A 26690-nucleotide genomic window follows, 5' to 3' on the forward strand; every position below is an offset into this window, starting at 1 on the left:
TTTCCTCTAGAAAATGCAGATACATCTTTGCTTTTTATAGAACTAGCCACAATAAAGATTTACATCTGCTGTTTTAACAATGGAAAATCATACCAGAATCCTTCATTGTAACGTTGGTAATTTTAAGAGTTGATCTTCTGGATGCTAAAACTGTCTCTATTGAGTACTGGGAGCCAGCTGAGATGGTCTGGTCAAAGTGATACCAGGTCACATTGGAAAATGTTGAATTTATCTCACAGGTCAGTCTTACTGTGTCCCCTTCAAAAATGTTTGAGGGTTTCACGGTGAAGTTTGTCTGATCTGGAAAGACAGAGAACAACATTCTGCATTACTGTCACTTCAGCTCACACCTTTATGGTGTCTTTCATCTTACAGGGGTCCCAGGTGCTTCACATCAGCTGCAGGACACCACCTCTGGTACAGGCCATGGGATTTTCCCTCAACATATTCTTTTAGTATCTTTCTCAGCTAACAATTCCAGAAGATTTTATGCAGAGTTAGAAATATTATTATCACCACCACTACTTTCTAATTAGATAAGCTGGGAGGAGAAACAACCAGGTTGAAGTAATCCTCTGAGACAGACAGTCCAGCACTCAGTGCACTGAGAGCAGAACACCTCCAGGGCACTTGATCAGCAGCTGAATTGTAACACAATGTCCAGCACCAGCACGGAAAATGTGCCAAGGAAGTCAAGGGGAATGCGCTGTCATGTAAACTGCAAGAGTTTTATGTTTTGCTTTAAAGAGTAGGAAGTGCTGGCAGCCTGATATTCTTAAAGCTGTCACAGTTCTGGAGGTGAATTAAGGGTGTTCAATCTCTCTCCCCTGGACAGAACCACATCAGGGATCATTTAGAATCATTTAGGCTGGAAAAGACCCCTGAAATAATCAAGTCCAACCAATAACTGACCAGTGGAGTAGCTGAAGTTTTTCATGGAAGGTACTGCATGCATGGTACTCTCATGAAGGTCCTAAGCTTTGGTGACACAGGATAAAATGAAATAGCTAAGAATTAAATGTTTTTTGAAAGTTCAGTAGCAAATCATCAACAGTATAGGGCAGCTACATGATTCAGGCTAAAAGTACTGAAGTAAAGGTTGAAGGAAAGTATTGAGAGCTTTAAACTTACTAGTGATTACTCTTGTGAAGGTAAATGGGTTTAGCTGGTACGAGGAATCCAGAAACTGCGGTACAGCTCTGTTGGAATCTCCAACCTGAGTGAAGCTTGCTGCTCCTGTTCTTACTTCAAAGTTCACAAAAACACTTCCAGGGCTAAACAGATACAAGAATGAGATGAGCACCAGAATTAAATATCCTTGGATATTAGTGGTTTTCTGTGTTGTGGTGACCCATCTTGCATGGATAGGAAGGCCTCACAGGACTCCCCTGTGGAGACTCATCTTGGGACTCAAAACTTTTTATACTAGAAAATTGTGCTACAGCTCTTCCCTAAAAAGAAACACCTTTATGTGACACCTTCCTTGTCTGATGTTTACTTCTAATAAAATTTCCTTAGGAACCTAAAGTGCAGCTGAATTTAAATATGTGTGGACAGCAGCAATGTCTCTTTTATCCAAGGCTGTATCCAGAGTCAATGTGCTATTCACCTTCCTCATGGCCTAGGAAGTGATGTTAGGTTTATTTGCATTCTTTTCCCCTTTGGGTGGAGCTCAATCTTTTCCATAAAAGGCTTTGCTCCGGATGGGGAATGATTGTGTTTCTTGGACTTTTGCACAGTGATGAATGCTACCCACAATCCCATTTCCATGTTCATAGTTGGGCTTTGCTTTGCAGCAATTATTTTGTTATTCAGTGTGTGCATGCTGGGAGAGGGTTCTAGGCAGAATGAATTAAACTTTGCTGACTTGTGTCTCCTTGAGACTGGACAGGAAGATTTGTGTCTTCCAGGAAAAAATGAAATTATTTACTTACCTAAAACCTGTTACTGTTGCTGATACAAAGCCTGGTAAACACCTGTAGCTGGCATTAAACTGTAAACAAAGACAGGTGAGATGGTGTAAGTCCTCTGTGTATTACTGCAGTGTGCTTAAAATAGGAAACTCTCCATTCCTGATGTGAGTAAGGAGCATGTCTGATAGAACAGGCCTGGTGCCCTTGTGGTGTCATGAAACACATTTCTGTTCATGGTTTCATTCCATGTGTACCCACATGGATTTAAGCTAGGACAAATAATAGGATTCTTTTTCCCTGCTTTATATGCAAAAGATCCCTAAATACTTCCCAGTGTATTAAAATAAATGGGAATATTTTCATTTCCATCAATGGAGTCAGCTTTGCCCCACTTTGCACTCCCACTGCTGCACACTTCCCAGCTCCCCACAGAGACAGTGACCACCCAGGCACCTGGGGTAAACACCACATTACTTAGGGGGCTCTCAACCTTCAGAGACAAAAAAACCTAAAGTCATTACCGCTCTTTCAAGGTCTGCTTTGTATTTTTGGTATAACAGAGAGGAAGAATCCTTGAGATCGTCCTGGAAGTCTGAGTCAAGTCTGACTGACATATTCATGACCATGGGCTCTCCCATACCACATGACTCTGTGAGGAAAGACATAAAAATAAATGCAAAATAATCAAAAACCATGCTTATGAGGTGAAAATCTGTTGAAAATCTGATGAGGTTAAACTTTCTTGGCTCAGTGAAAGCTGAAAGTCCCAAAGAGGCATGGGAGTGACTCCAGGAGTTGGGGCTCCAAATATAACTAAATATCTTCAAGTGTTTGGGTCAAGGTGGGCTCATATCACAAGGAGAAGAGCTGTAGACCATCTCTGCAGACTTTCTACATTCACAGGCTGTGTGGTTGCCAGCTCAGTCCTAATGTGCTTTTTCATCACACCTTTCATCTCTAAGCAGTGTGTGAGCTGCACAGCGATGAAGGTCTGCCCTGAGTCTCCTCACCTTCAGTCTGGGGCTCACAGTAGGGTCCATGGAAAGGCATTTTCTGCGTGTAGCCACAGGGCAGGGCTGGTTCCAGGCTCAGAGAAGGGCAGGGCATCACATCACTGCACACCGTGCTCGGCCAGGCATATCCATTTTCACAGAAACAGCAGCTGCTATTCTCACCACTTGGCAGGCAGACTGCAGTCAGACAGAGAAATACCATGAGAATGGTAAATGGGGCATAGCCATTGCAAGGTAAATATTTACCTTTCTGTGTCTTCATGACAGGGATCTCAAAAAGTTGCCCTTATTGTGAGTTCACTTGAATGATGCCATAATGATGATCTGACAGCTTGCAAATTTTACTCTACTAATTGTAAATGACTAAAAAGAAATGGGAACCAGACTGGCACAGGGAAAAGTCTGATCAATTGCTTTTAAGTAACTGAATGGACATGTGAAGCCTGATCCTAAAAATTTACTTGGCATACTGGCCAGAGTCCTATAATACTTTTCAGACTGAATGTTTTTATGTCACCTGAGCAAAAAGCAAGTGTATAGGCTTCTAGAGATTGTAAGAGCAAGATCATTCAGAGCCCCAGTGGCTAATGAGGTGTTGTGTTGTTCTGGTTGTTCTGTCCCCTGGCAGATAGTATGTGAGAGAAGGTAGCATAATCACTAAGTGCTTTAATGCACTAAAAAAAATAAACCAATCCAAAAATCCAAACCAAAACAAAAAACAACTCAAACGCAAAACAAACAAAATGAAAGAAATCAAACCACACCAAACCAAAAAAGCCTAACAAAAACCAAAACAAACAAAACCAAAAACCACCCCCAACCCCCTCAAAAAAAAAAAAAAAAAAAAAAGGCAAAACAGAGCACATCACTGTAACTTTTTATGCTCTTAATGTGTCATTGGCAAGGTAAGATATTAACATATTTTTTTTTCACACATTACACGTGAGCCTGAAGGCCTTTATAAGATGCATTTACATGTTGTTCTGGAAACTGTTGAACACTTCCTTTTGCTTCTTTATGGCTCAGTGATAAGAAGGTATCACATCTCCTCTGCTGTTGTAAATGCTTGGTGTGTTTGTATGTGCTCTGCTGTATTATTTGCACGTGTTGTTGTACAACCACAACTTCTGTAATAAATCCTGGCTGATATCTTGCCCTGTGAGAATAGCTTAAGTGAGCTCTATCTCATGCACCCTGTCTCTGTCAGGGTCAGAGTACAGCCTCTTACAGCCATCCACCTTCCAGATACAGGAGGAGGGAAGTAAACAGTCTGATAACTGCTGTCACAGCTTCCTGAAACTTGAAAGTAACTCAGACTGCTTCTTAGCCAAACTGGAGCAAAATCCTTTGGTTCAGGCTTCCTCCAGCTTTGTCCCTTCCTTAGGAAAAGCATTCAGAGCTACTCCTAATGCCAACATTATATAAAGAGGAATGGTGAGACAGATAACAAATGTGCTGTTGTGTGCTACAGCCTCAGCCTAGCTGGTTCTTTCAGCAGGAGCAGAGGTGGCTCAGTTTTGCTGAATCTGAAGCATGAGGTAAAATGGTAAAAGTGGGAGACATCAAATACTGACAAAACCCCACATTATCCAGAATAAACAAATCAATAACCTACTCACCTGTTGTAATGCTGATGTTTGAAACAGTTGTTTGTACATTTGAAATATTAATTGGAAGATTAATGTTTTTGAAATAGTCTCTGATTGGCTCCAGATAAGATGAATCCTGCAGGCTTACTTCAATGTCAAAAGTATGCTCCAGAAGGGGGAGGTCAAGAATAAGCACTGAAAAAGAAATAGAATGAGACTGCAAAGCTGTGTTTGAGGGTAAATCACAAATTGATGGCCTCTAGTTTAGCATCAGGGGTCTTTGCTGCTATTTAATGGTAGCTAGTGTGGCATTCTGTTTAGGAAATCTTCTTGCTTCCCACTCAGCAGATATTCTGCTTCTCTTCTATCTGCTCCTTGTCTGACAAAAGCCAGATTTCTTTTCTGTCAGAGCATAGGAAGCTGATATAAATGACATAATATATTCATAGAAGAGCTGTCTCATCCCTTCTCTCCTTAGAATCAGTGAGTTGATGGGTTGCCAACCACAGAATGAGCTATATAGGATTATCTTGTCTTTATCTCATCCCTTGACTTTTCTCACTTTATCCTTCTGATTCTGTCCCCCCCTGCTCTGAGGGAGAGTGAGCAAAGGGCACTGTGGTCCTTGGCTGGGGTTAAACCACAGCCACACCTTGTCCTTGATGTTCCCAGTTCAGTACATCAAGAGATGCTGTCCCTAGCACTGATTTCCCCCTGGGCCTGCTGGAAACCTGCTCTTTTACCACACATTTGTGTACGTACTGTTTCGCTTCTGCCTTTGCATCTCTGGGTAGAAGCTTTCTTGTCCTAGCGTGCTGTCAATCTGTGGGAAAAAAAAAATAAAATGGTGAAGCTCCATGACAATAACAAAGTGAAACTTCAGCTGTTGTTGTTGGGAAAAGAAATTAGGGAAGAAAATACTGACATGGATCATTTTTTCCCACCAATCTTGGCCTCATCTCTCCAACTTCCCACCCCATCTTCCTCTTTAAACAGAAAATTTCTATCTTCCAAGCAGGGAAGGGTTAAGCACCAGCTAAAGGATGTACTGAGTTTGCAGGTGCCTCTTTGCATATCTGTGCAAGCCAACTGTCCCAGCTCAAGAGGATTTTTGTGTCTGAACCTCAAGACCTCTACAGGGCTGAACCAGTGCACTTAGTCCTGGGCCAGCCTTGTGAATGCTTGGGAAACCTGGCCACTCAGCCTTTGAATCCAGAAACTGGACTTTGATCACCTTTTGCTTTCCTCCTTGCTCAGAGCTCTCACCTCTGCAGCAGCAGAGCCAGCCTGAGCAGGAGAAGAAAGGGGACTGAAAAGGCTTGGCTTCAGCTCAGTTTCCAGCTCAGCTATTTTGGGGCCATCAGTAGCACACAGCTGGCCATGGCGAGGGTTAGCACCATTTCACTGTGGCTGGGTTTACACAGGCTGCAGCCAAGTCAGATTCAGACCATCTTATCTTTTTTTTAATTGTGCCCTAAAAATACATTGGCACCACTGTTAGCAAGAAAGGCTAAAGAACAAGCAAAGACACAGGCAGGAAATTTGCAGCTTTGCCAGTTTCTTGGTTCCTACTGAAACCTTTATTTACAGAAAGGGTGAATAGCTTGGCAACTCTCGAGTCGTCTCTTTACATACAGGAACCATCTGGTGTGTGATTAGAGCTGGGTTTTGTATCACAGCTGTGCTGGGGTGAGGATCCCAGGCAGTGCTGGCACTTTTTGCACTGCTGGGATGATACCTTCGTGTTAGAGGTTGGCTGCAGGAGTTACAGAAAGTGCCCTGTGACCCACATCCTCCTCCAGGTTTGGACTCAGTGGTTTCCTCTTTCAGTTATTCTCCCAAACAACCAAAGGGTATTGCTAGGTTGCAAAATATTTCACATATTTCACACCGTTAAGTAATGACTCATCTGCAGGCTGTCCCATGATCAGTGGTATTAAAAAAAAAAGAGGTGTTGTTTTTTTTCATGAAAACTCCTAAGTGCTGAGATGAAGACAGCTTGAAAAAACAGACCAGATTAGATATTTGGCCACTGTTAGACATCTTGTGAAGCACAGATGGGGCTGCTGCAGCCAGACACATCTTGCTTTGCCAAAGGAGAGCGTAGTGGTAGAAAGAACTTAAGGAGTTCCCACCTTTCTCTTCACATTTCCTTTCCTTTTTCTTCAACTTTCTCAAAGAAAGAGGTGTTCCAGTTGCTCACAATGGAGAAGATAAAAGAAGTATTGTCTGGTCTAATACTAATTGTGATGATCAAAAGTTGGTAGATTTACCAGATTATATTTACTTCCATTTAGTCAGAACCTTAATTTCTCTGTTCCTCTTTTGTCTTTTTTGTTAGGGAAAATTTGTCTTTTTTGTTAGCAAAAAATGTGTAGAAACTGTCTGTGTTAACAAACACGTGTACAGGAGGAAGAACAAAATGCTTTTCTATAATTCACACTGTTGGTGAAACAGAAATATCTCTAAGGAAACTAAAGTAAAATCTCAGTTCATGGGCAACATCTAAACACAAATCACTCAGGAGTGGAGTTTTGGTCATGTGCACTTGTTCTGCTGTTGAGAGACAGTCCTGTCACCTACCTGCAAACATGTCACGTCTGGATATATTTGGTTTCTCTCTCCTAGGATGTGAGAATTCCATCCAGGAGCAGTGCCCACATATATGTTATGTAGACCTAGCTCCAGGGACAGCAGTTGAAATCCCTTGCAGACCAGCACAGTGAGAAACAAGATGTGTTTTGTTCAGTGCCTTCTGGAAGGACTTTAAACTGGGAAACACGAAGAGCCCAGTTTTGGATTTCTCCATCTCTTTTACAAACTCTGGGTTCAGATTCCCACCCCGGCCTCATTCTGACTTCTTCCAAGGTTTTGTGGGTCTAAAGGACAACATCAGGGTGATACAAGCAGAGACCCAATGAGAACCAGTGGGGCTGGGGAAGGATACTCACTATATAGGACAGTGGATAGAAGTTTGAGCCCTGTAGTGTCTGGCAGCAGGCTGAGACCAGCAGGAACAGGCAGTGGAGACCTGTAGTGCTTGGGGATGGCATTTTGCCTGGTGACTTTGCTGTGCAGCCTGAAGTCAGCTGTATCTGCTCAAAATAGGAGAAAGAAATTTGTTTGAAGAAAGCAGAGTTCTGAGCAGATTCCTAACAGGGACAAAGGAGGTGCTGAAAATCTGCCATGAGAAAAATTGACTTTGGATCTTCAAATATCCCTCTTGGTGGTTCTTGGGAAATGCACAGCCAGGAGATGAGGGAGCAGTTAGGAATGTTGCTGCAAGTGAGGGCCTGTCCTCTTGCAGCAGGGAGAGCTCTGCCACCTGCTGTATCCCACTCTGGAGAGGGTTGTAGCATCATCATGGGCTCAGGTACAGATGTCTGTGTGTTTGCTACCCTTGGCTAGCAGTGGACACAATGAAGAGTGGCATCTCCTGAGAATAATCTGTGTTATCCTGAGGTTTTAGCAAACTTCTCCATTAATTGCACTGAAGTTAAGAAATAAGTAAACTGGAATCTAAGGATCATGTCACACAAGAATATAATGTGGTCCCTGAAATCACACACACATACCCACACCCCAATAATATTTTCTACCTCATTAATTCTGGAGCTAATTTAGTCACACAGCAGACTGGATGATGAAACATAAAGGGAGAGGTAAAACATTCATGGACCCTCATAACAAGTGCTGACACATTTATGCAACCAAGGGGAATAGAGAAAGGGAGGTGAAGAAAAATAAAAGATAAATATTTGGCTGTGAATATGCACTTTCTGGTTATTCCTAACAAAGCACTTTCTTAGCTCCAGAATTAACAATTAGTAGACAGCTAAAGAAAAAGAGAAAAAGGCAGAACCCAAGAGGGTTGTGAAAATAATTTTAAGCACTGAGGAAAGGCTCTAAGCACAGTACTGCACAGTGCCTGGGTGGATAACATCAGCCTGATTAAAATCATGAACTCTTGTAAAATTGCAATCTTTTCCCATTGAAAAGGCTGTTCATCCAAACTCAAGTTTTGCAAGGCAGTGAGTCACTAGGGGAAAAGAGAAAAATCAGCACCTCCTGAATGCACCAGTTGCCTATTGCAACCATCATTTATCAGAACTGGAGCTCCCAGGCAGGCTGGGGCTTTGCTGGCACTTTCCTGCTCAGACGAGACCGTGACAGAAAACAACAATAAGAACATGATCTGTGGTCTCACCTGGTGAACTGGAAGAGGATGGCAAGGAGTTTATAGCCAAGCATGTACTTGATATCACCAAGGTGGGTGCCCAGGGGGATTTGTGACTTTTCTCACCAAATGTGGTTCTTAGAGAGATCCATCTGGAGTGGGACTTCACCTGGATACTGACCTGGTTAAAAGACAGGAGGCAAAAGTAGGGATAAATTATTTTCTTTTCCAATACAGAGATGTTATCACCAGAGCTCTGCAGGAATGAGGTGTAAGCTTGTACCTTACTTTTTGTTCTCAAGTGATGTGGAAAAGGCAATGATCAGTGATGCAACACCATGGAAATTTTTATTTGGTTGGGACTAACAAAAACAAAGTCTGCCTGTGAAGATCTGCATTGGGGTCACAGGAGACTGAGTGACTTGACCATGAAATTCAGAACTCATAAGTGTAAGGCAGACAGAAATGATCATGGCAGTATGTATTCTGTGATGGACTCTGAACTGACAATTACCACTCAGAAATGGAATCTGAAGAAAATGTCAACTGAATTCTGAGATGCAGTTAAAGAAGGAAAATTAATTTTAAGATATTTTAGGATAGTAATAGAGGGAAAAAACCGAAACCAAAACAAAAAACCCAAACCCTCCAAACCAACCTAAACCAAAACCAAAACAAGAGTAAATCAAAATAAAATAAAATAAAAAAAGACAGAAAAAAACCCCTCTTTTATCTAGACATCTGAGCTAACACAGTATTGCTGCTCTTATACTCCTATACAGGAAAAACCAGAAAGGACATCACAGTGATTCAGAGTATCTTTTCACCCCACTCCAAAATAAATTAAAATAAAAGAGTGTTACAGGCTTTTTAAAATTCTATTAATGAATGGCTAAAGAATTGGGGGGGGGGGGGGGGGGAATATGGAGAAATTTTTTCAGTTTCCTGGGCATGTCTGTCACTATATCGAGAATTCTACAAAAGAGACTATTTTCCTATTTTGAAGACATCATCCCATTGTAACAAACTCAAGACTTCCATGGATCTGGCTGATCCCAAGATCACAATTGATTAAAATGGGTCATGAGAGAAACACTCTAAGCCGTGACACAAGTTCCTGAGATAGTGACATGACTTAACAATTGAAGCACTAACTAAATAAAGGTCTCTGGTAGCTTTGTATATTCAGCATACTCTCACAACATATGATAAAAAAACTTAATCTGCACAAAGAGTTTGTGTTACACTGGTAACAGGTTGATGAAACAGATAATAGAAAGGTAAAAAGGTCATTAAACAAAATTTATGATGAGGGTAAACAACATCTGGCACAGTTTTGCATTTATCTTTTTCCTTGCTCCCCAACTTGCCTTCATATTCAAATGTGGTGGGTCAGCCTCTATTTCCAAACACATCTTTTGTGTGACTTTATGCAGCTGACAGCAAACGCCCTGTTAATTGTACATGTAAGTCACCATATAGAGGACAACTCTTGTAAATGAGAGCTGGGCTGCTACTCAGGCTTTGGTAGCTATTTAAAGCTCCAAAACATTCCAAGCCATCATCTAGAAAGCCAGAAAAACAAACAAACAAAAAGTTGCAAATGGGGAAAAGTATTAAATGTTGTTCTCAAGCAATGTGGCTGTTCCCCTTGTTCATTTAATTTCTCAATGAATAAAGCATTGCTGTAAAACTTTTAGTGAGCAAATTCTCAAGTATCTATCTGCCTTCAGTGGGCAAAGCAGATGTGCAGACACATTCCTCATTTCTCATACAAACTGTCTCCTGGGAAACAATAAGTGTCTTCAACTTATAAAGACCCAGAGACCTAAAGAGGTCCAGATTTGCTACAAAATGCTCATTCTCCACTGTACTCAGGCTGGAAAATATTGTTTAAAATTAATTATAAAATGCAGAGGATTCCCAGAGGTAAATAACAAGGTCTCATTTTAACCCAGGACATAGGGGAGATACATGACCTTCTTATTAATTTTTCTCTAAATGTCCCTTTTTCATGAATGCAGTAAAATAATTACACCTTCTCTTGCAAATCCACCCAGCACAATAGTCACCATCACACATTTTAGCCAATAAAGACAACACCCAGAGATTTAGTATGATTTACCTTCTCAGGTGGTTCAAAGAGATCTTCTAATTAGATTCATCTTAAACATCATCTGCTTTCTACCATAGCCCAGTCTGCTCTCTCAAAGACAAATTAAACCACAGGAACTTTTATAATTAGTTGAACAAGTTATTACTGCCCAGAAAAGAAGTTGCCTCTAGAGCCTGCACTCAAATTTCAAGTGTGAGGCTGAGCAGATATGCCACTGCAGAAAACCCACAAGGCATTTTAAGAGGAGATATTTCCTGATACCATTCATCAGGTTGTACTCATTATTTCCCCCTGCACTGATCTGAGTCCCTCAGTGTCTTATCTGCAGATTAGTGGACTAACTTGTTCCACTGCTGTTACTCACCACCTTTATTCTAACAAAAGAGGGTGTTGAGGACTGAGAGCAGCAAAATCATGTTTTGTAGCTATGGCAAAATGTCTGTTGGCTTTGACTTAAAACTGTAAATGAGGAAACCCCTAAAATTTTCCTACCTGAGTGGGCAGCCTGCTTGCTGTGGGCTGGGTCTGGAAGGCTCTGTGGAGACACATTTGTGCCCTTGGGGAAGCTGCAGAGAGATGCAGACCTGTGGCTCTGATGGCTATAGGAATTCCCAGAAATCAGAGGAAATTCTGATGTGCCGTGTATGTTTCTACATTGAACAAAGTCTGGAGCCAAGTACACACAAATAGGGGACATCTGTCCAAGTAACAGTGGAACCTGTGTCCCTACAGTGTTTGCTAACAGTTGGTTTATCAATGGAATTTGTTTCCACAGCAGTGTGTGAGGCAGTGACTGACTGAACTCTGTGGAAACCCCTGGGTTAAGGTCATGCTGTGGGGAAATTATTTTTTTAAACACTGATTAATTCAGGAGGCTAGGTCTGTTTCCTCTTCTGCAAACCTGCTCACCTGCTGTTCCCTGCAAGGTGGTGAGTCAGACCTCAACTCTTTGCAGCAGTTTTAAGGTGATTAAATTGGCATGACTGATGCCCTCGTTGCCCTTACAGCATGTCTTTGTCTCCACTGTTGTGGTGCCTTCGGTCTGATTTATTGCCCACCCAAGCTGGTTCAGGAATCTGAACAAGCAGAAGGCCAAGGCTACATCTAGAGCACTTAATGTCACCACCTCTCTCTCTGCATATTGGTTTTATTGATGGCCTTGTGCTGGTGCCTTCCAGATTGTTTCTCAGTTTAACTCCCTGCCCTGCAGAAAATTAAAGCAGCAAAAAGGTGTCCAGCTGACTTTCATCTGACTCTGATCAGCTTGGAGAAGGTCCCAGTTATTGCCAGAGCAAGGAGACGAGCAGCTGAGTGGCCCCAAGCAAGGAAGAGGGATGGAACAAGGGCTGGCAGACAGGGCAGGAGGGTAAGGACAAGGAGGACCTCTTCCTTTCTGCCCTGGCAAGCTGCTCAACACGAGTTCATGGTCAATCCTTAAAGAAAAAGCCAATTTCTACCAAAGTTGCTCCCTTGCCTGACTGCTTCTAGGTTTGAATGAGCAGCAGTGCCAGTGCAGAGGCTGAGATGAAGAGGCTGCAGAATTGGCTTAGGCTGAGTTACCTGTGCCACCTGTGTGGTGGAGTCACACTTTCCACACTGCCAAGCCTTGACTAGAAAACTGGTCTCAATTAAACCCACTTTCCCCAAACATTTTTTTTTTAGGTTTTTTTTTTTTTGGAGTTTTGGGGTAGTTTTTTTTGTTTTGTGTTGTTTTTTTGGGGTTTTTTGGTGGTTTGGTTTTTTTTTCCCCAAAAATTTTAAGAAATAACATCTTGGGGTGTGAGAATGGGAAAGAATATCAGCAAGGCTTTCTTAAAAGACGGTTTCTGCTCAAGGCTTATCATCAAACTGCAGCCTAAAGGTATGAGAAATCTTGGTTTACTTTGCAGGAGAATGTGAAAATTATACAATGTCAGAGCATTAAGTATGTAATCAACTTGGTATGTGAGCACAGGGGATGTCCTGATCGTCCTGATGTTTTTTCCTGTACTCATTCATCATGTACTGTCATGTCACCAGAAACTGTGAACTTCCTGGATTCTAAAGTCTCAACTCCACAACATTTTTATTTAAACATTTGATCTGAAATTAGCCTTCCCAGGCTCAAGAAAGCAAGAGGTTTGCTACAGGACACTTGCTCTGAACTACAAGTGCTCACCCAAGCCAGGGCAGAGGCACAGGAATCCTGTAATTCACTGGAAATGTGCTGTTGCAAAAGCATGTGAACACATTTCATCTCTCATGAAAGACAGACCAGGGTGAGGCTCCCATATAGCTGCACCCTGGGAAATACTGTTCAAAGAGAAAGCAAATGTGGAAACAACTTAGAAATGAAGCTGTTGCAGCTCTCTTGGCTCACCCATCCTCATTCGAGTCCTGGACATTCACACTTCAGTCTCATGTCTAGAAATTAATCTCAGCAATTTGTGTCATCAAATCCCACTGTCAATTGTATCCAAACACAGAAAAAAAGATGCCAGAACCTCTCAGAAACTGGATGCAACACTGCAGATTCTTACACCATCTGATATTCTTGAGTCTTAATTTTGTGTGTGTTAACATGTGAGGACAGAGTGAATCCCAAGCATATTGGAGCTAACAGGTAGATTACTTTGAGATAACAATTTTTGGGGTGAATCTGACAACGCTGGGGCTTAATTTATTATCCCTATCACATGACTTTAGATAGTTTTGCCCACCTCCGTCTTGCAGAAATTATTCTGGAGGGAGTCCCAAGAAATTGCTACCTAAATTCACTCACTGTGACATTGTTGAAATATTATTAATTTTTTAGCAAATATTTTTAATTGGAGACCTGGGAGGTAACAGAAGTGCACTGTGTGATGCTGTTGATGTTTTGGCTGGAGCCCTGTGTCCGGATATCTGTTGGAGAGCATCCAAAGGAGAGCCATGGGAATACTAAGACAAGAGCATTGTATAACCTCAGTGACAAGAGCCATAATCTCGTGAACAGGCTGAAGGTTTTTCAGATTAGATAGGACAAGACTCAGGTATGGACACAGTAACAGTTTGTCCCTTGAAAAAGGACTGACATGGACGTTCACAGCAATGGCTGGCTGAAGTCACACAATCTGAAGCAAAATAAATATGCTGGTGATTATGGAAAATATGCAATTGTAAAATTTAGAAGCACAAAATTAGACTACCCAGGGTGGCTGCAAAGTTTCCTTCAGTAGAGGTTTGTAAGAACAGGCTATACACTTGCTGACATGGAGGAGAGCCTTTGATTCTGCTTCCATGTGGGTTTGTGGCAGTGGGGTGATGGGCAGATTGTTTGCTGATCTCTTCCAATAACCTGTGTACCTCTACACTTCAATTTGTGCAATGAATGAATTCAAAGGGATTCAGAGGAGATGTGCAAGAGCACAGATCTGTGTTCTCAGAGCTGTGTTTGGACCGACCAGGGCAATGATTGTTCCCCTGTGCTTGGCACTGGTGAAACATCAAAAATCTTGTGTTCTGTTTGGGGTCCCTCATGACAGGAAGCCCACTGAGGTGCTGGAGCGTGTCCAGAGAAGGACAACAGAGATGGAGAAGGGTCTGGAGCACAGGTCTGGCGAGGAGCAGCTGAGAGAGCTGGGGGGCTCAGCCTGGAGAGAAGGAGGCTCAGAGGGGACCTTCTCACCCTCTACAACTCCCTGACAGGAAGGTGAAGCTTGGTGGAGGCCAGGCTCTGCTCCCAAGTAACAAACAACATGACAAGAGGAAATGGCCTCAAATTGCTCCAGAGGAGGTTTAGATCGGACATTTAAAAAAATTATTCAAGGAAGGGGTGGTCAAGCAATGGAGAAGGCTGCCCAGGGCAGTGTTGGAGTCAGCATCCCTGGAGGTATTTAAAAGATGTGCACACATGGATTTGAGGGACGTGTTTTAGTGGTGGATTAGCTGTGTTGGTTTAATGGTTGGACACATGACCTTAGAGTTCTTTTCCAATCTGTGCTTCTACCTTGGACAGTTTTAGGAATTCCTTTCTTGACCTTTGCAGCACAATATTTTCACAGGTTTCAGCACAGAGGAGGTAACTGTACCTACAGCCTTATCAAGGGTTTCCCCAAAACAATATTTCCAGAGAAGGGCTATGGTTCACACCTTTTTCTACATCAGCTCACATTTCCCATCCTTGTTTGTGCAGTATTTATCTTTCCTTTTGACCTATGATTATGACTTTAGATTCCTCTATTCCTCTGTCATTCTTCCCGTGAATTGTTGATGACCTTTTTACATATCCAAATAATCTACATGGAAAATGAAAATAATTTAGACCCAGCTATCTGAAGATCAGGCTCAAATCATACCATGACCATGCAGGACTTCCTGCAAGGAGAGAACAACTCTCTAGTACTCATGTTTGTAGGGCACAGTAGCTGAAATAGCAACCATTTAGTTGTATGACTGAGAGCACAGAGAACACTGCCCAGCTGAATGTCCAAATTATCACATTCTCCAGGCATTCCGAATACTCTGAGAGCAGCCAAAAGAAGTTTCTGTGAGCATTTTTAACACATTTTGCACAGTGCAAGACAGCCCTGCTACGTTTTCCTAGCCCTTCTGGCACAGTTCACAGTTGGACTTAGTGCTTGTCACTGAGGAACAGATCAGATCAGAACAGAACAGAGCAGAACTGCCAGATCAGTGAGGGCATTCTTGCATGAATAAGCACCTACTGCCACAGTTACTGGCTAAGCATCATCTCAGGGAAGGGAAAAGGTGAGAAACAGCCTGGCACATTTGGAGAGGCATGAACACCTCAGCCCTGGTTGCTGACCAGCTGACCCCTCTGGGAAGGTACCACACCAAGGCTGGACCTCTGGCCAGCCTCTCCCATGGGGCTGGGTGACAGTACACCTGCACTTGCAGCCACATCACTGTGTTAGGACAGAAAGGGCATCTTTGGCAGGGAGGTGATGTCCACAGGATTCTTGGGGATGGTCCTGTGCACACCCAGGATCTGGACTCAATGATCCTCATGGGTCCTTTCCAACTCAGCTTATCCTGCGATTCTGTGATAGATCCTGGCTTCTGTGGCCTTGGCAGTGTAACATGGTAGAGACACCTGGGCTCTACCAGAGCCAGAAATAACATGCTGTTGGAATTCTGCATAATTCCTTGCAGCAGGGCTGCTTCTACAGACATTCTCTCACACCTATGGCCCCTTACTTGGGTTCCTTTGCTCAGGTAATCTCTATCCTTCTGTCTTACTCACCAACTCTATCTCTTACAGGCAGACATATAAGTAAGCTTTTCTTATCCTGCCAGTCATGTCTTTTTTTCTAGAATCTTTCTGACAACATTTCCCTTTTGATGTTAAGACTTAAGAAAAAATGGTTTCCTGATTCTGGATGCCTCTTAAGCACAATCCTAAGCTTTCCAGTACAAGAGATACACATTGAAGCCAGCCCAGCAAAGGGCCATGAAGACGATTAAGAAGTTGGAGAATCTGTTATACCAGGAGAGGCTGAGAGAGCTGCTTGGACTGGAAAAGGGAAGGCACAGGGGGATCTTGTCAATGTCTAAAAATAACAGATGAGGGGACCTAAAGATACACCCACCCTGGCGTGTATCTTTGGTAAGGGGTTATAAATGCAGAAGTGGAAACAAGCAGTTCTGTTTTAGAAGACAGAGAGTTATCCTTCCCCATGCAGCCATCCCACATACAAGAATTTTATTCCTGTTGGCTGAAACCTTTCTACATGCTGTGTCTGGGAAAGCTGCCCCTCTTGTACCGAAATGGAGATGAATACACCTTTGGCATCAGCAGGAAGAAGGAAACAAACAACCTTGCAGGCACAACACATCTTCAACCCACAGTTCTTTGTGAGGTGGGTATTAGTCCACAGCCTCAGTTCTTGGACCACGGCTCTGGCTGTGAGACATGTCCTGGGTCACTGAGGCCAAGAGCTCCCTGTGTGGTCAGGCAGACATATTCTGCTTTAAAACTCACTGTAAAAGCCCTCAGCTCTGTGCTTTTTACTCCTTTGTTCACACTGAGAGACCATTCTCCCTCCTTTCTAATAGGCTCTGGTAGCTTAATGTCCTGAACAGATTTGCCCTTGGTTGGATCCAAGGATTGTCTAGCCCAGTTGGTTCTTATCCAACAAGGACTACGGCAGAGGCCCTTGAGGGAAGAGTTTTACAAAAATGAAGTAAGTTTGCAGCAGCTCATCTTCAGAATGTTATTTCCACTTCTGGCTATCCAAACTACAGGGATTTCTGGAGGCAAAGGCAGGTCATTGGTGATTAACAGCCCTAATGGCCTATTAAGCTGACTTGAAGTAAATTACAGGAAAACCTATAAGAGTGTGCAGAATACATAATTTGCAGGAGCAAGAAGGTCTGAATTCCTTTGCTTGCTTTGATTCTACCACTCATTAGGGTCAAGTTTGATCCTTAATTGTCAAACTAGATAGCACAAATTTTCCATGGCCTCTTACCCTATGTGTCACTTTTACATTCCCCATCAGCTGGTGAGGATGAAGAGTCCTATGTCATATTAGCACAGCAGTCCTCCTGCCTCTTTGGTACTTGTTCTACACCTTCCCACTTTGGCTGTATTTTTTTTTTTTGTAACATAGTTAAGCTCAGTTACCCCCATGCCAGCATTTTCCTGAGGCTTGAACAACTCTGCTTCCCTGTAGGTATTTTGGATGAGGCCTGTGGTGCTGTGAGACCTATAGAGGTGAAGGATGCCTGGAGAGAGGAACCAGGAGCTGCTACAGGTTAGAAGGTGTGAAGGGGGAGAACTGCTGCTGTCACAGGCACAGTTTGGCACAATTTGGCACAGTTTGGCTCCATGGCTGCCCAGTAGCCTGTAGCAGCTGAACCTTGGTTACCATTTGCAAACAACAATGGAACATTTTCCTAGACTCTTGAACTCTGGGGCTAAAGCCTTGTTTGCAGTGCCTGTCCAGTTTGTTATTCCTCAGCCACAACAGAAGAGCTTTCCTTTCTCTGCATAAAGCATGACCTTTGGGTAGTGCGTAATGAGTTGGATGATCAGACAATGTTTGTTTCAGACAGAAAACACACAATGACTTTAAGAAACACACACCCAGGCACAACAATATTTCATGGGAGAGTTGGCTGAAAGGGAAAGGGGGGACAAGGGAAGTTGCACTGACCTTAGATAACACATCTGAATGAGAACAAAAATAAAATAAACAGAAATTAATCAAGGACACAAAACTGAACTGCTTGGTGATAAGGATTCAAACAGGCAATAAACAAGCTGTGGCATGCTTTCTTTGTGATGTTTGTGGAACTGTGTTATTCCAGCTCTGTGCCTAGCATGGTGCAGGGGGCTGAGTTTGATGGGATGCTCAAGGATCTCTCAGACATGAGCAGGGGTTTCATTTTCTGTGGGAATAGAGGGGTAATTCTTATTTTTGCTGGTTTTGTGCAAACAGATGTTATGGCACTCATAGGTAAAGGGATGAATGCTCCCCATGCCACATGGCACGTTAATATGCCAGACTGCAAACAGTGATAGCTGCAATCAAAGTGAAATGGCATTTAAATCAGCCCTTTACTGGAAAAAGAAAGCCCTGCCCAATTCTTGTCTTCTTCCTGGCAGTTCTTTCTCACTTCCACTAAGGTTTTTCTCTACTCCAGCTAAGTCCTCCTCCTTGACCTTCATGTCAGAGTTTTGTGGAGAAGGAACAAAGAAAAAAAAGTGCTAACCAATTAATCCCATTTCAGCCCTTTGTATGCAGCTGGGTACCACATTTTTGGAAAGACTATGGAAAAGCACACACCAGCTCACCTTTGATGACTGGGATGGGAGAAGGGATGTACCCATGAACCTTCTTCTTGTGCTTTTTGGAGCATCTGCAGTGGGGTGCAGGCCTAATTCACAGTGAGAAGTAACAAAAGATATTTGAAGCTGAGTACTGGGGAAGGAGTACAATGTAGTATCAATGCAGTGAAGAGTGAGGTCTAACAATATCCTTTGCACTGGAATTTCCATGGGCTGCAATGAGTTTTGGATTGGGTCCCTGAGTCAGGCCAGACATTGGTTACTTCTATAGACTAAAGTACTAGAAAGTCTGATGACTGCATGCTTCCTGCTCATTTTATTTTATTAACCTCTTGATTTTTTTCCTGTTATTACTGCAGCTGGCTGTGTAGGAAGCTCCTGTAAGTTGTGTAGGTGTCAGCCTTTTGGAGTTTGTACAATCGAGCTCTGGACAGAAGGTGTTTCCTGCCTGAGGGCCTGGCTTGTCACACCTAGCAACAAAAAGATGGAAGTACAAAATAGCACCCACCTTTTGCACATAGAATCATATAAATGGAGGGAAATCCCTCAAAACAGTGAAGGCAGGTCTCTGTTGTCCATATCTCTTAATTGCCTTCTCTTATGATGAAGCCTGAGAGAAAAAAAATAGTTTCTATTTTGTTCCACTGATTTAACTTCCAGCATTACTATTTTTTGTACTGATCTGTCTTCCAGAGCACAAGAGAATTCAGAAAGGCTAAATAGTGTTACTATTTAACTTCTTGGAAGGCTGCACCTGTCTATAATATTTTCAAATTTTTCTCAGTCTGAAGATAAGCATGTCTGAAGTCTATTATTCATTAAAGTCTTCTGAACACTAGTAAAACAAACAAGTCCCATCTGTGTTGATGATACTGTGGCTTGATTTCACACCTGATGCCAATGATGAAGATGCTTATCTTTGAACTGAGACCAGGGATGACCCAGACTTGTGAACCCCTGTGGAGCTTGTTGGGTTCACATGGCATAAAAACACAGCAAGGCAAAGACAAACCTGATGGCAGGTTTGCTCTTGAGATACAGCACCAAGGAATGGCATTTCTCCAGCCACAGGGTGCCTTTGGAGAGCTCAAACAAGCACCTGCCATGAGATGTAGGGCCTGAGTAGATGAACTGCTGAGGTCTCTTTCTGCCGACTTTTAGCAGGCCCAGTCCACAGTCACCATGTTCCCTGTCTCGGCCAATGCTAATGCCAAGACTCACAGGAATCCTTCAAAGAACAGGGCCAGGGGCTGTTCCCAGCCAGCAGCACAGCCTGGGCTCCTTTTTCAGGGAGAAAAGGAGAGTTCACCATGGAGGTGAGCTGTGCCCTGACCGATGGCCTCAGGGTTAACACACCCTGCCCTGCTGCTGTGACACTGTCTCTCCTAATTCTAGCATGGCCTAAAATAAAATGCACATTTCAAGAACAGGAAGGTTCTCCAGCTCCCTTCCAGCTCCTGCATCCCCCAGCTCAATGGGATGAAGCTGGTGCTGAACATTGGTTGCGTCTCCCACAGGAAGTTTTCAGAGGCCTTTGTGCTTCTCTCTGCTGGCTCTACAGGCAATCTGGGCCTTGCTTCTGTAGGAACCTCCTCTGCTTCAACACCCTCAAAAGCACCTGTACTTACATCAGGGACAAGGGAAGCTTCCATTAACTGCTGTCAGATGGATTAAGCATTTGCAAAGTTTGGGACTATGATGCTGGAACAGTGCTGGAAGCACCATTGCAAGGCTGTTCAGAAACAAGGTGTTCAGGAAAAGAGCAGGCAGCTTTTAAAGCAGATTTTCAATAGTAACACAGAAATCTCCCCTAAAAGGACAGAGAAATCTCAGCCTCGAGAAGAGAAGACTCCAGGGAGGCCTTTGAGCTCCTTCCAGGACCTAAAGGGCCTAAAAAAGGACTGAAGTGACAGGACAAGGCAGGGGGGTGGCTTTAAACTAACAGAGGACATGTTTAGATTAATCATTAGGAAGAAATTCTTCCCTGTGAGGGTGATGCGGCCCTGGCACAGGTTGTCCAGAGAAGCTGTGGCTTCCCAGTCCCTGGAAGTGTCCAAAGCCAGGGTGGGTGGGACTTTGGAGTAACCTGGTCTAGTGGAAGATGTCCCTGCCATGGAAAGGGCTGGAATGAGATGAACTTGAACATCCTTTCCAACCCAAAGCATTCTGTGATTCTGTGATTTTACATGCTGTGCATCCCTACTGCAATAAGGGACAGTGTTTATGAGCAGCAGTTGAACCTTTTAAGCCACAGACTTGAAACAGGATGGATAACAGGAAGAAGGAAGGAAGGAAGTGCCATCAGTCCTGTTTAATTGCCAGAGACACTTGAGGCATGCACAGGCTCATCCGGGATCTCAGGCCTAGGATCAGCCAGCCCAAAGTTTAGGGACAATGTGCAGGAATTTAAAGAATTTCTCTCTCAAGAAGGCACAGTAAAACAATTTCAGGAGCAAGGGGCATTCTGTGAATAGCCTGTCATAAGGCACGTAGGGACATCTTTGGAATGAAGATGGCTTTCACACACTCAGTTTGATGGTCATGGAGGGCCAAGCCTGTGCTCACAGGATTAAGCCAAGGCAGGAACTCTAGTAGAGCTTTTCCTCTGTGCATGAACAATTGGGGGAAGCTCTGTCGTTTTGAGGAATTTCCGAAGACAGTAAATTACATACTTGATCACAGCTCTATTATGTTTTGAGGGAAGGCATTTGGAAATTAATATTTCATATTAAGATTTAAATAGGGCATGCATACAGTTCTGCTACTCACAGGCACCCTCAAACCTGGCTGCCACAGCATTCTCCATGCTGGTGAGGTGAGTTTAAGCAGACCCTGAGTTGGCAGCAGCCAACCCTGTAAGCAGACTCTGGCAGTCTGTGTGCCTTGGTTCTCTGCTGCCAGACAAGGATGATATTTGCTGTCTCTGCTTCACAGGATGCTTAGAGAGACCCTGGGACAGGAAAAACCCATCAGTGACTGCACTAATGATCTGATAAAGCAAACCTAGAAGGCAAACGAGATGTGGCTCCCTTTTCATCCAGAATGAAGGAATTCAATGCCAGGAGAAGGATATTAGATGACCTTCGAGGTCTTCCTGAAACAAGTATTACTTTGTGTAAATCAACCAATAGAGATGACACAAGGGAGTTTAAAGGTTCTTTTCCTGGGCTGGGAAAATCTTCTGTTTATTCAAAAGTGGTCCATTAGAAGGTGTCTGAAGGGTGGGCTAGATATCCTGTTGTTGTGGGTTAACCCTGGTCTGAAGCTAAACACCCACACAGGCACTCATTTACTGCCCATCTGTCAGAGGGATGGAGGAGAGTATAGGATGAGAAAAAGTACAAAAACTAGTGGATTGAGATAAATAAAGGTTAATAGGGAAAGAAAGAGGAAAAAAAAAAAGTGATGTGAAGGCAATCCTTCACTACCTCCCACAAGCAGATGTATATCCAGAAAATGTCCTAGGAATGGCAGGTTTGGAAGACAACCCTGACTTCCACCACTACTTTTTTTGCTGCTGAACATGATGTTATATGGTTTGAAACATCCTTTTTGTGAATCCAAGTCAGCTTTCCCTGTGGTAATCCCTCCCAACCCTCATCCCACTCACTACAGAGTCAGTGGGAAGAAAAGGACAGCCTTGATGCTCTGCAAGCACTGCTCAGCAACAGCCAAAAGATTGGTATGGTGTCAACACTGTTTCAGCCACAAATCCAAAGAAGGCACCTTATGAGGAAAGCTAATTCAATTCCAGCACACCCATCTTTTTTGGATTGCTCAAATGGGAATTATGACGGAGAGGGGAGGGTTTGGGGGCAGAACTCATTGCAGGCTTCCACAGGAATAAACTGAAGTTTGTAGAAAAGATATAAACAGTGTGTAGACATGGTGGATTAAGGCTACAACATTCATGTCATGTCATGGGGTGGCTGTGAGAGGGAAACTTGTTCCAGACCACCATCAACAGCAGATAAGCACTTGGAATAGGCTGCAAATGTAGTCAAAAACTCCTTAACAAAGTCCACTAGTGCAGCATTATAACATGCAAATATAGCAGTGTAATTACTAGACAACCTGCTACACTGAATTATCTGCCCTGCAGGAGCCAATCTTTTCTAAAAATAAAAACCCAGCTGAACAAACGAGGAATCAATCATTTGTCCATCAGAGAGAAACAAGCCATTGCAAATCTTTTGCTATCTCTTTTCCATTTTACCTGTTCCTGCACACCCACCTTGTGCATTCCATCTCATCCACATTCTTAATACAACCAGTTCAGGGCCACTATCACAGCCCCACAGTTCCTGCCCTCACCCAGTGCTGGCTCAGTCCTCTCAGGATGCTGCCCAGCACAGATAAGGGGTAGAGCTGCTGCTCCTTACCAGCAGGGCAGGTGCAGGATCAGATTAACCCATGGGTGGTAACTGCCACCAGGCAGGCTGAGCCACATGCAGGATCATTTGGGAAATAAACTCTGTATAAACATGCAGTTAGGGGTGGATCTGCTCATGGATGTCAACTGAACCCCTTTTGAAGATCACTGTGCTAAGAAACTCTTTCATGGAAAACTGGAAATGGTTTTCTGCAAGGAGTTTGGTTTTACTGTAGATTCATCCCCATTTGATCTTGAAAAGCCATGATTCTTGCTCAAGGCTGAGATTAATTCCAGCAGCAAACCATTTCAGTTTCAAGTGCAATACAACCCCAAAATAATGCCATCCTTGTGGATGATGAAATTCACTTCCATGCTTGTCTGCTGTCTTCTGGGAAACTGTGAATCACAGCCCTGAGTGGTAGCAGCAGCAGGTAGGTTTCTTGGTCAAGATGAATGGGTTAAAAAAAGGAACTCTAGTAAAGGCTGCACTGGTCTTTTGTGTTATAACAATGAGAGGAAGCTCTGCCTAGTTTGAGGAATTTCCCACGTCTCCAATTCAGATGCTGGAGAACTTCTTTATTAAGCCCGCCTAAGAGGTGTTAAAAAATAAAAATAACCAAGAAGATCAGGACAAAGATATCTTCCCAGTGTCTACGCAGGTTCTCTATGTTTGTTTTTTAAACCTGGATCACCGGAGGCAAACTCAGATGAATTTAGGGAAGTTAAATAGTGACAGATGCCAAATAGTCACAGCAGGTTCCTGCTGAGCTGGCTGACCCATCACTGAGTTCAGTTAAGTGTCACTGCTAGCCAGGTGCTAAAGATTTGCCTCTAAATTTCTTTAAATATCACTTCATTCTGCAATGTTGCCTGACATCACTGGACAGTTAAGTGACAGAAATAGATGAGGAATTTTCTGGGTGAGAGGAAAAATCTATGGGTTGCAAAATACTGTTTACATCATGCAACAGCAAGTGATGGAAGCAGAAGAAATGGAGCCTCAGGCTTTCAAATTCAACACATCCTTTACTTTGCTATTTCCTTGCTTGTCACAAGCCCATTGCCTCGTAAAACTGCCACTGAAAGTGTGAGTTACAGCATTCAAACAAAACAAACAAACAAAAACACCTTTCTCCCCCAAATCCAAAAGCTCCTCATGCACATAGGTGAGCATTGCTTTCCCGTGATGGGGACAGAGAGAAACAAGGTTGTACAGGGTCACATCACAGCACTGCTTTTTTTCTGAATCATGACCATTTAAGCAAAGTGGATACTTCTCCACCAGAGATGTTTGGAAATGGAGCAGAACTTTTGGGGATATAGACATCAACAAAGGCGAAAACATCAGAAAGCCTCCCTGTATCCCCCCGACACAGAACACTGGCAGCAGCACTCCAGCACAACACCATAAAATTTGCTTTCATTTAAGCAGCTGAAAACACAGATAGAAAGAATGGAAACAAGATAAATGTGATGCTCAAAAACAGTATACAGCAGTTTCTCAGCCTGTCACCCTGGGTGCCCCAAGTCCCTCTCCCCTGCTTTTAAGAGCAATCTCCCTTCAGTTTCATATTCACCTAATATGAAACTGAAGGGAGATTGCTCTTAAAAGAAACAAACCCACCGTTCTAGACAGCTAGCAAAATACAGTGCTTGCATCTGCACTGCAAATTCCAGCCACTGTAAGTACAGAACAAAGTGGAAAAAAAGAAAAAAAAACCTAAATACTATTACAGTTGACATTTTTTCTCTGAAACTCTGCGGCACAACTTAGGAGGTAATAAACGCAATGAGGAATAGCACAGCACTTCAGTGCACTTCCCTCTTTACCTCTGCAGCCCCAAGCTTAAACTAAAGCAATCATAACCTCTATTAGCATTCACTAGCCAAGTGAACAGGCAGGAGCACTTCTTCAGGAGCTTGAATGGCTTAATTCATACCCTGAACAGCCAAAACCATCCTACAGAAAACTGCCAAGAAATCACCACAAAATGAAACCTGTGACGATTGCAGTTCCCCTGGCAGAAACCTGCAGCAGGTTTACTGGTGGTGCAAAGCTTGCACTTCACTGTCAGAATCCAGACCCAAAAATTCCTTCAAGCCACCCTTGCCCTCCCCAAAGTGTCAAAGCAATGCCACATTTCACACAGAGCATCCATACCTGTAGGGCAACAAGTGCTGGTCCCGTCCGAGTCTTTTCCAAACTTGTCCTCTTGTGCTGGGATGGAAACTTCCCATCCAAGTCTCGCCTCCTGCCTCAGCCTTTGCCCTTTGTTTTTCCAGGATCTGGAGACACACCTGCTTTTCCCTGTGTGCTGTTGCTTCTTGGGCTTGGGGTTTGTTGTTTTTTTTTTGTCCTGCTTTTCTTTTGGAATAAATTAAACAGCCCGTGAACAATTTTCAGTGAGAGAGAAAAAGAACCTTTTGGCTTGTGATTTAATCAAGCAAACCCCGTGACCTCCCTTTCCTGCGATCAGTGGGAACTGATTCCTTCTCCACCAGTGCAGGGTGGAGTTGCAGCTAAAAAGCACATGCTTGAAAGCTGGAAGGGCAGGACAGGTCTTCCTCCTCCGTTTGTTGTGTCAGAGAACATGGTGATTCCTGCTGCTTTGAAACACAGAGGTGACCTCTGGCCAGGAAGGAACCTGGAAATATTTTCTAAGTGATTTCCTGCTGTTGGGGGGAAAGTGGATGTAAGGGACACTTGGGTGGGGGTGCTAACAGAGCTTCTAGGGAGTGTGATTTCAAGGTGAGCAAAACACTTTTTTAGTCATCAGGGGTGTGAAAGTAAAAGAATTTTTTTAATTTTTTTTTTTAACCCAGAGTTAGCTGTTCTGAGAGTCTCAGTTTTCACTATACTGAATAATCTGGAGCCTCAGACTTTCAGCTATGATGCCTTTCATTCCACAAGATGCTGAGTTACTCTGCAAAATAACAATGGAGAGCCATTCCACATGGAACTTGTGTTCAGCCACATCCCAGCAATGCAGCTGTGCCACAAGGGCTCCTTGTCAAGGTGCAGAAGAAATCTGGGCAGGCTCACGTATCAGGAAGAACAACTTTTCCTGGAATAGCCCATAAACTGCACTGTGCAGGTCCTTTTGCCTCCAGCTGGGGCTCTCAGAGTGGATTTTTCAAGCATTAGCCAAATGACTGCACCTCTGGAAGGTGGGGAAGGTGCCACACAGCTCAGTCCTGGTTATGCTGATAAATGAAGGACACTGTAATGGCTTCCTTGGAATCACAGAATCATAAAAGAGTGTTGGTTGGATAAGACCTCTAAGGACATGGAGCCCAGCCATTAATGCTGCATTGTCAAGCCCAGTGCTAAATCATGTCCCTAAGCACCACATCCATGTCTTTTAAGTTCCTCCACCACTTCCCTGGACACCGTGTTCCTCGCTGTTGTCTCTCCTGGCTTTGCACCATCTCTGATGTTCTTGCAAGGTCACTGCAGTCCCATGGCCCAACATCAGCCCATCAGGTGGCCCATGGCATCTCATCTGTGATGAGAGGTATCAGATTCTACCTCTTGGCTGTACAAATAGCTGAGGACAGCTTGCCCCTCTGTGTTTCAGGGTCTGACTGGGGTGTGTATGGACCATGTATCTGAGGATGTCTTAAGATGGAAAGTTGCATCTGGGACCCCAGATCCTGCATATAATAGCACCTGTCTTTCTGCACAGAGTAAGAATTTATTTTATCAACCTGATATCTCCACTCAGGATCACTT

The 26690-nt window shown here is 43.4% G+C and overlaps 1 protein-coding gene across 10 annotated transcripts in view; it reads right to left on the reverse strand.

Moving 5' to 3' along the window:
* The window catches only part of ADGRF5 (adhesion G protein-coupled receptor F5), a 39977-nt gene extending 14424 nt beyond the window's left edge, over positions 1-25553 (reverse strand). For 2 of the 10 annotated variants that reach the window (XM_064411717.1, XM_064411727.1), the window contains exons 1-11: positions 25119-25553; positions 19091-19192; positions 8723-8873; positions 7467-7610; positions 5278-5338; positions 4546-4710; positions 2924-3103; positions 2435-2562; positions 1935-1993; positions 1132-1274; positions 94-300 (exon numbers count right to left, since the gene is read on the reverse strand). In XM_064411717.1, the coding sequence (XP_064267787.1) occupies positions 94-300; positions 1132-1274; positions 1935-1993; positions 2435-2562; positions 2924-3103; positions 4546-4710; positions 5278-5338; positions 7467-7568 (1045 nt within the window). In that variant the 5' untranslated portion in view covers positions 7569-7610; positions 8723-8873; positions 19091-19192; positions 25119-25553. Of the gene's footprint in view, positions 1-93; positions 301-1131; positions 1275-1934; positions 1994-2434; positions 2563-2923; positions 3104-4545; positions 4711-5277; positions 5339-5440; positions 5682-7466; positions 7611-8722; positions 8874-11300; positions 11747-18588; positions 18656-19090; positions 19193-19594; positions 20035-20210; positions 20390-25118 lie in introns of those variants that run through there. The other 8 variants (XM_064411721.1, XM_064411722.1, XM_064411720.1 and 5 more) reach the window with 8 other exon arrangements.
* Positions 25554-26690: the final 1137 nt, after the last annotated feature.

The sequence above is a fragment of the Passer domesticus genome, chromosome 3, assembly GCF_036417665.1.
Source record: "Passer domesticus isolate bPasDom1 chromosome 3, bPasDom1.hap1, whole genome shotgun sequence".
Lineage (NCBI taxonomy): Eukaryota > Metazoa > Chordata > Aves > Passeriformes > Passeridae > Passer > Passer domesticus.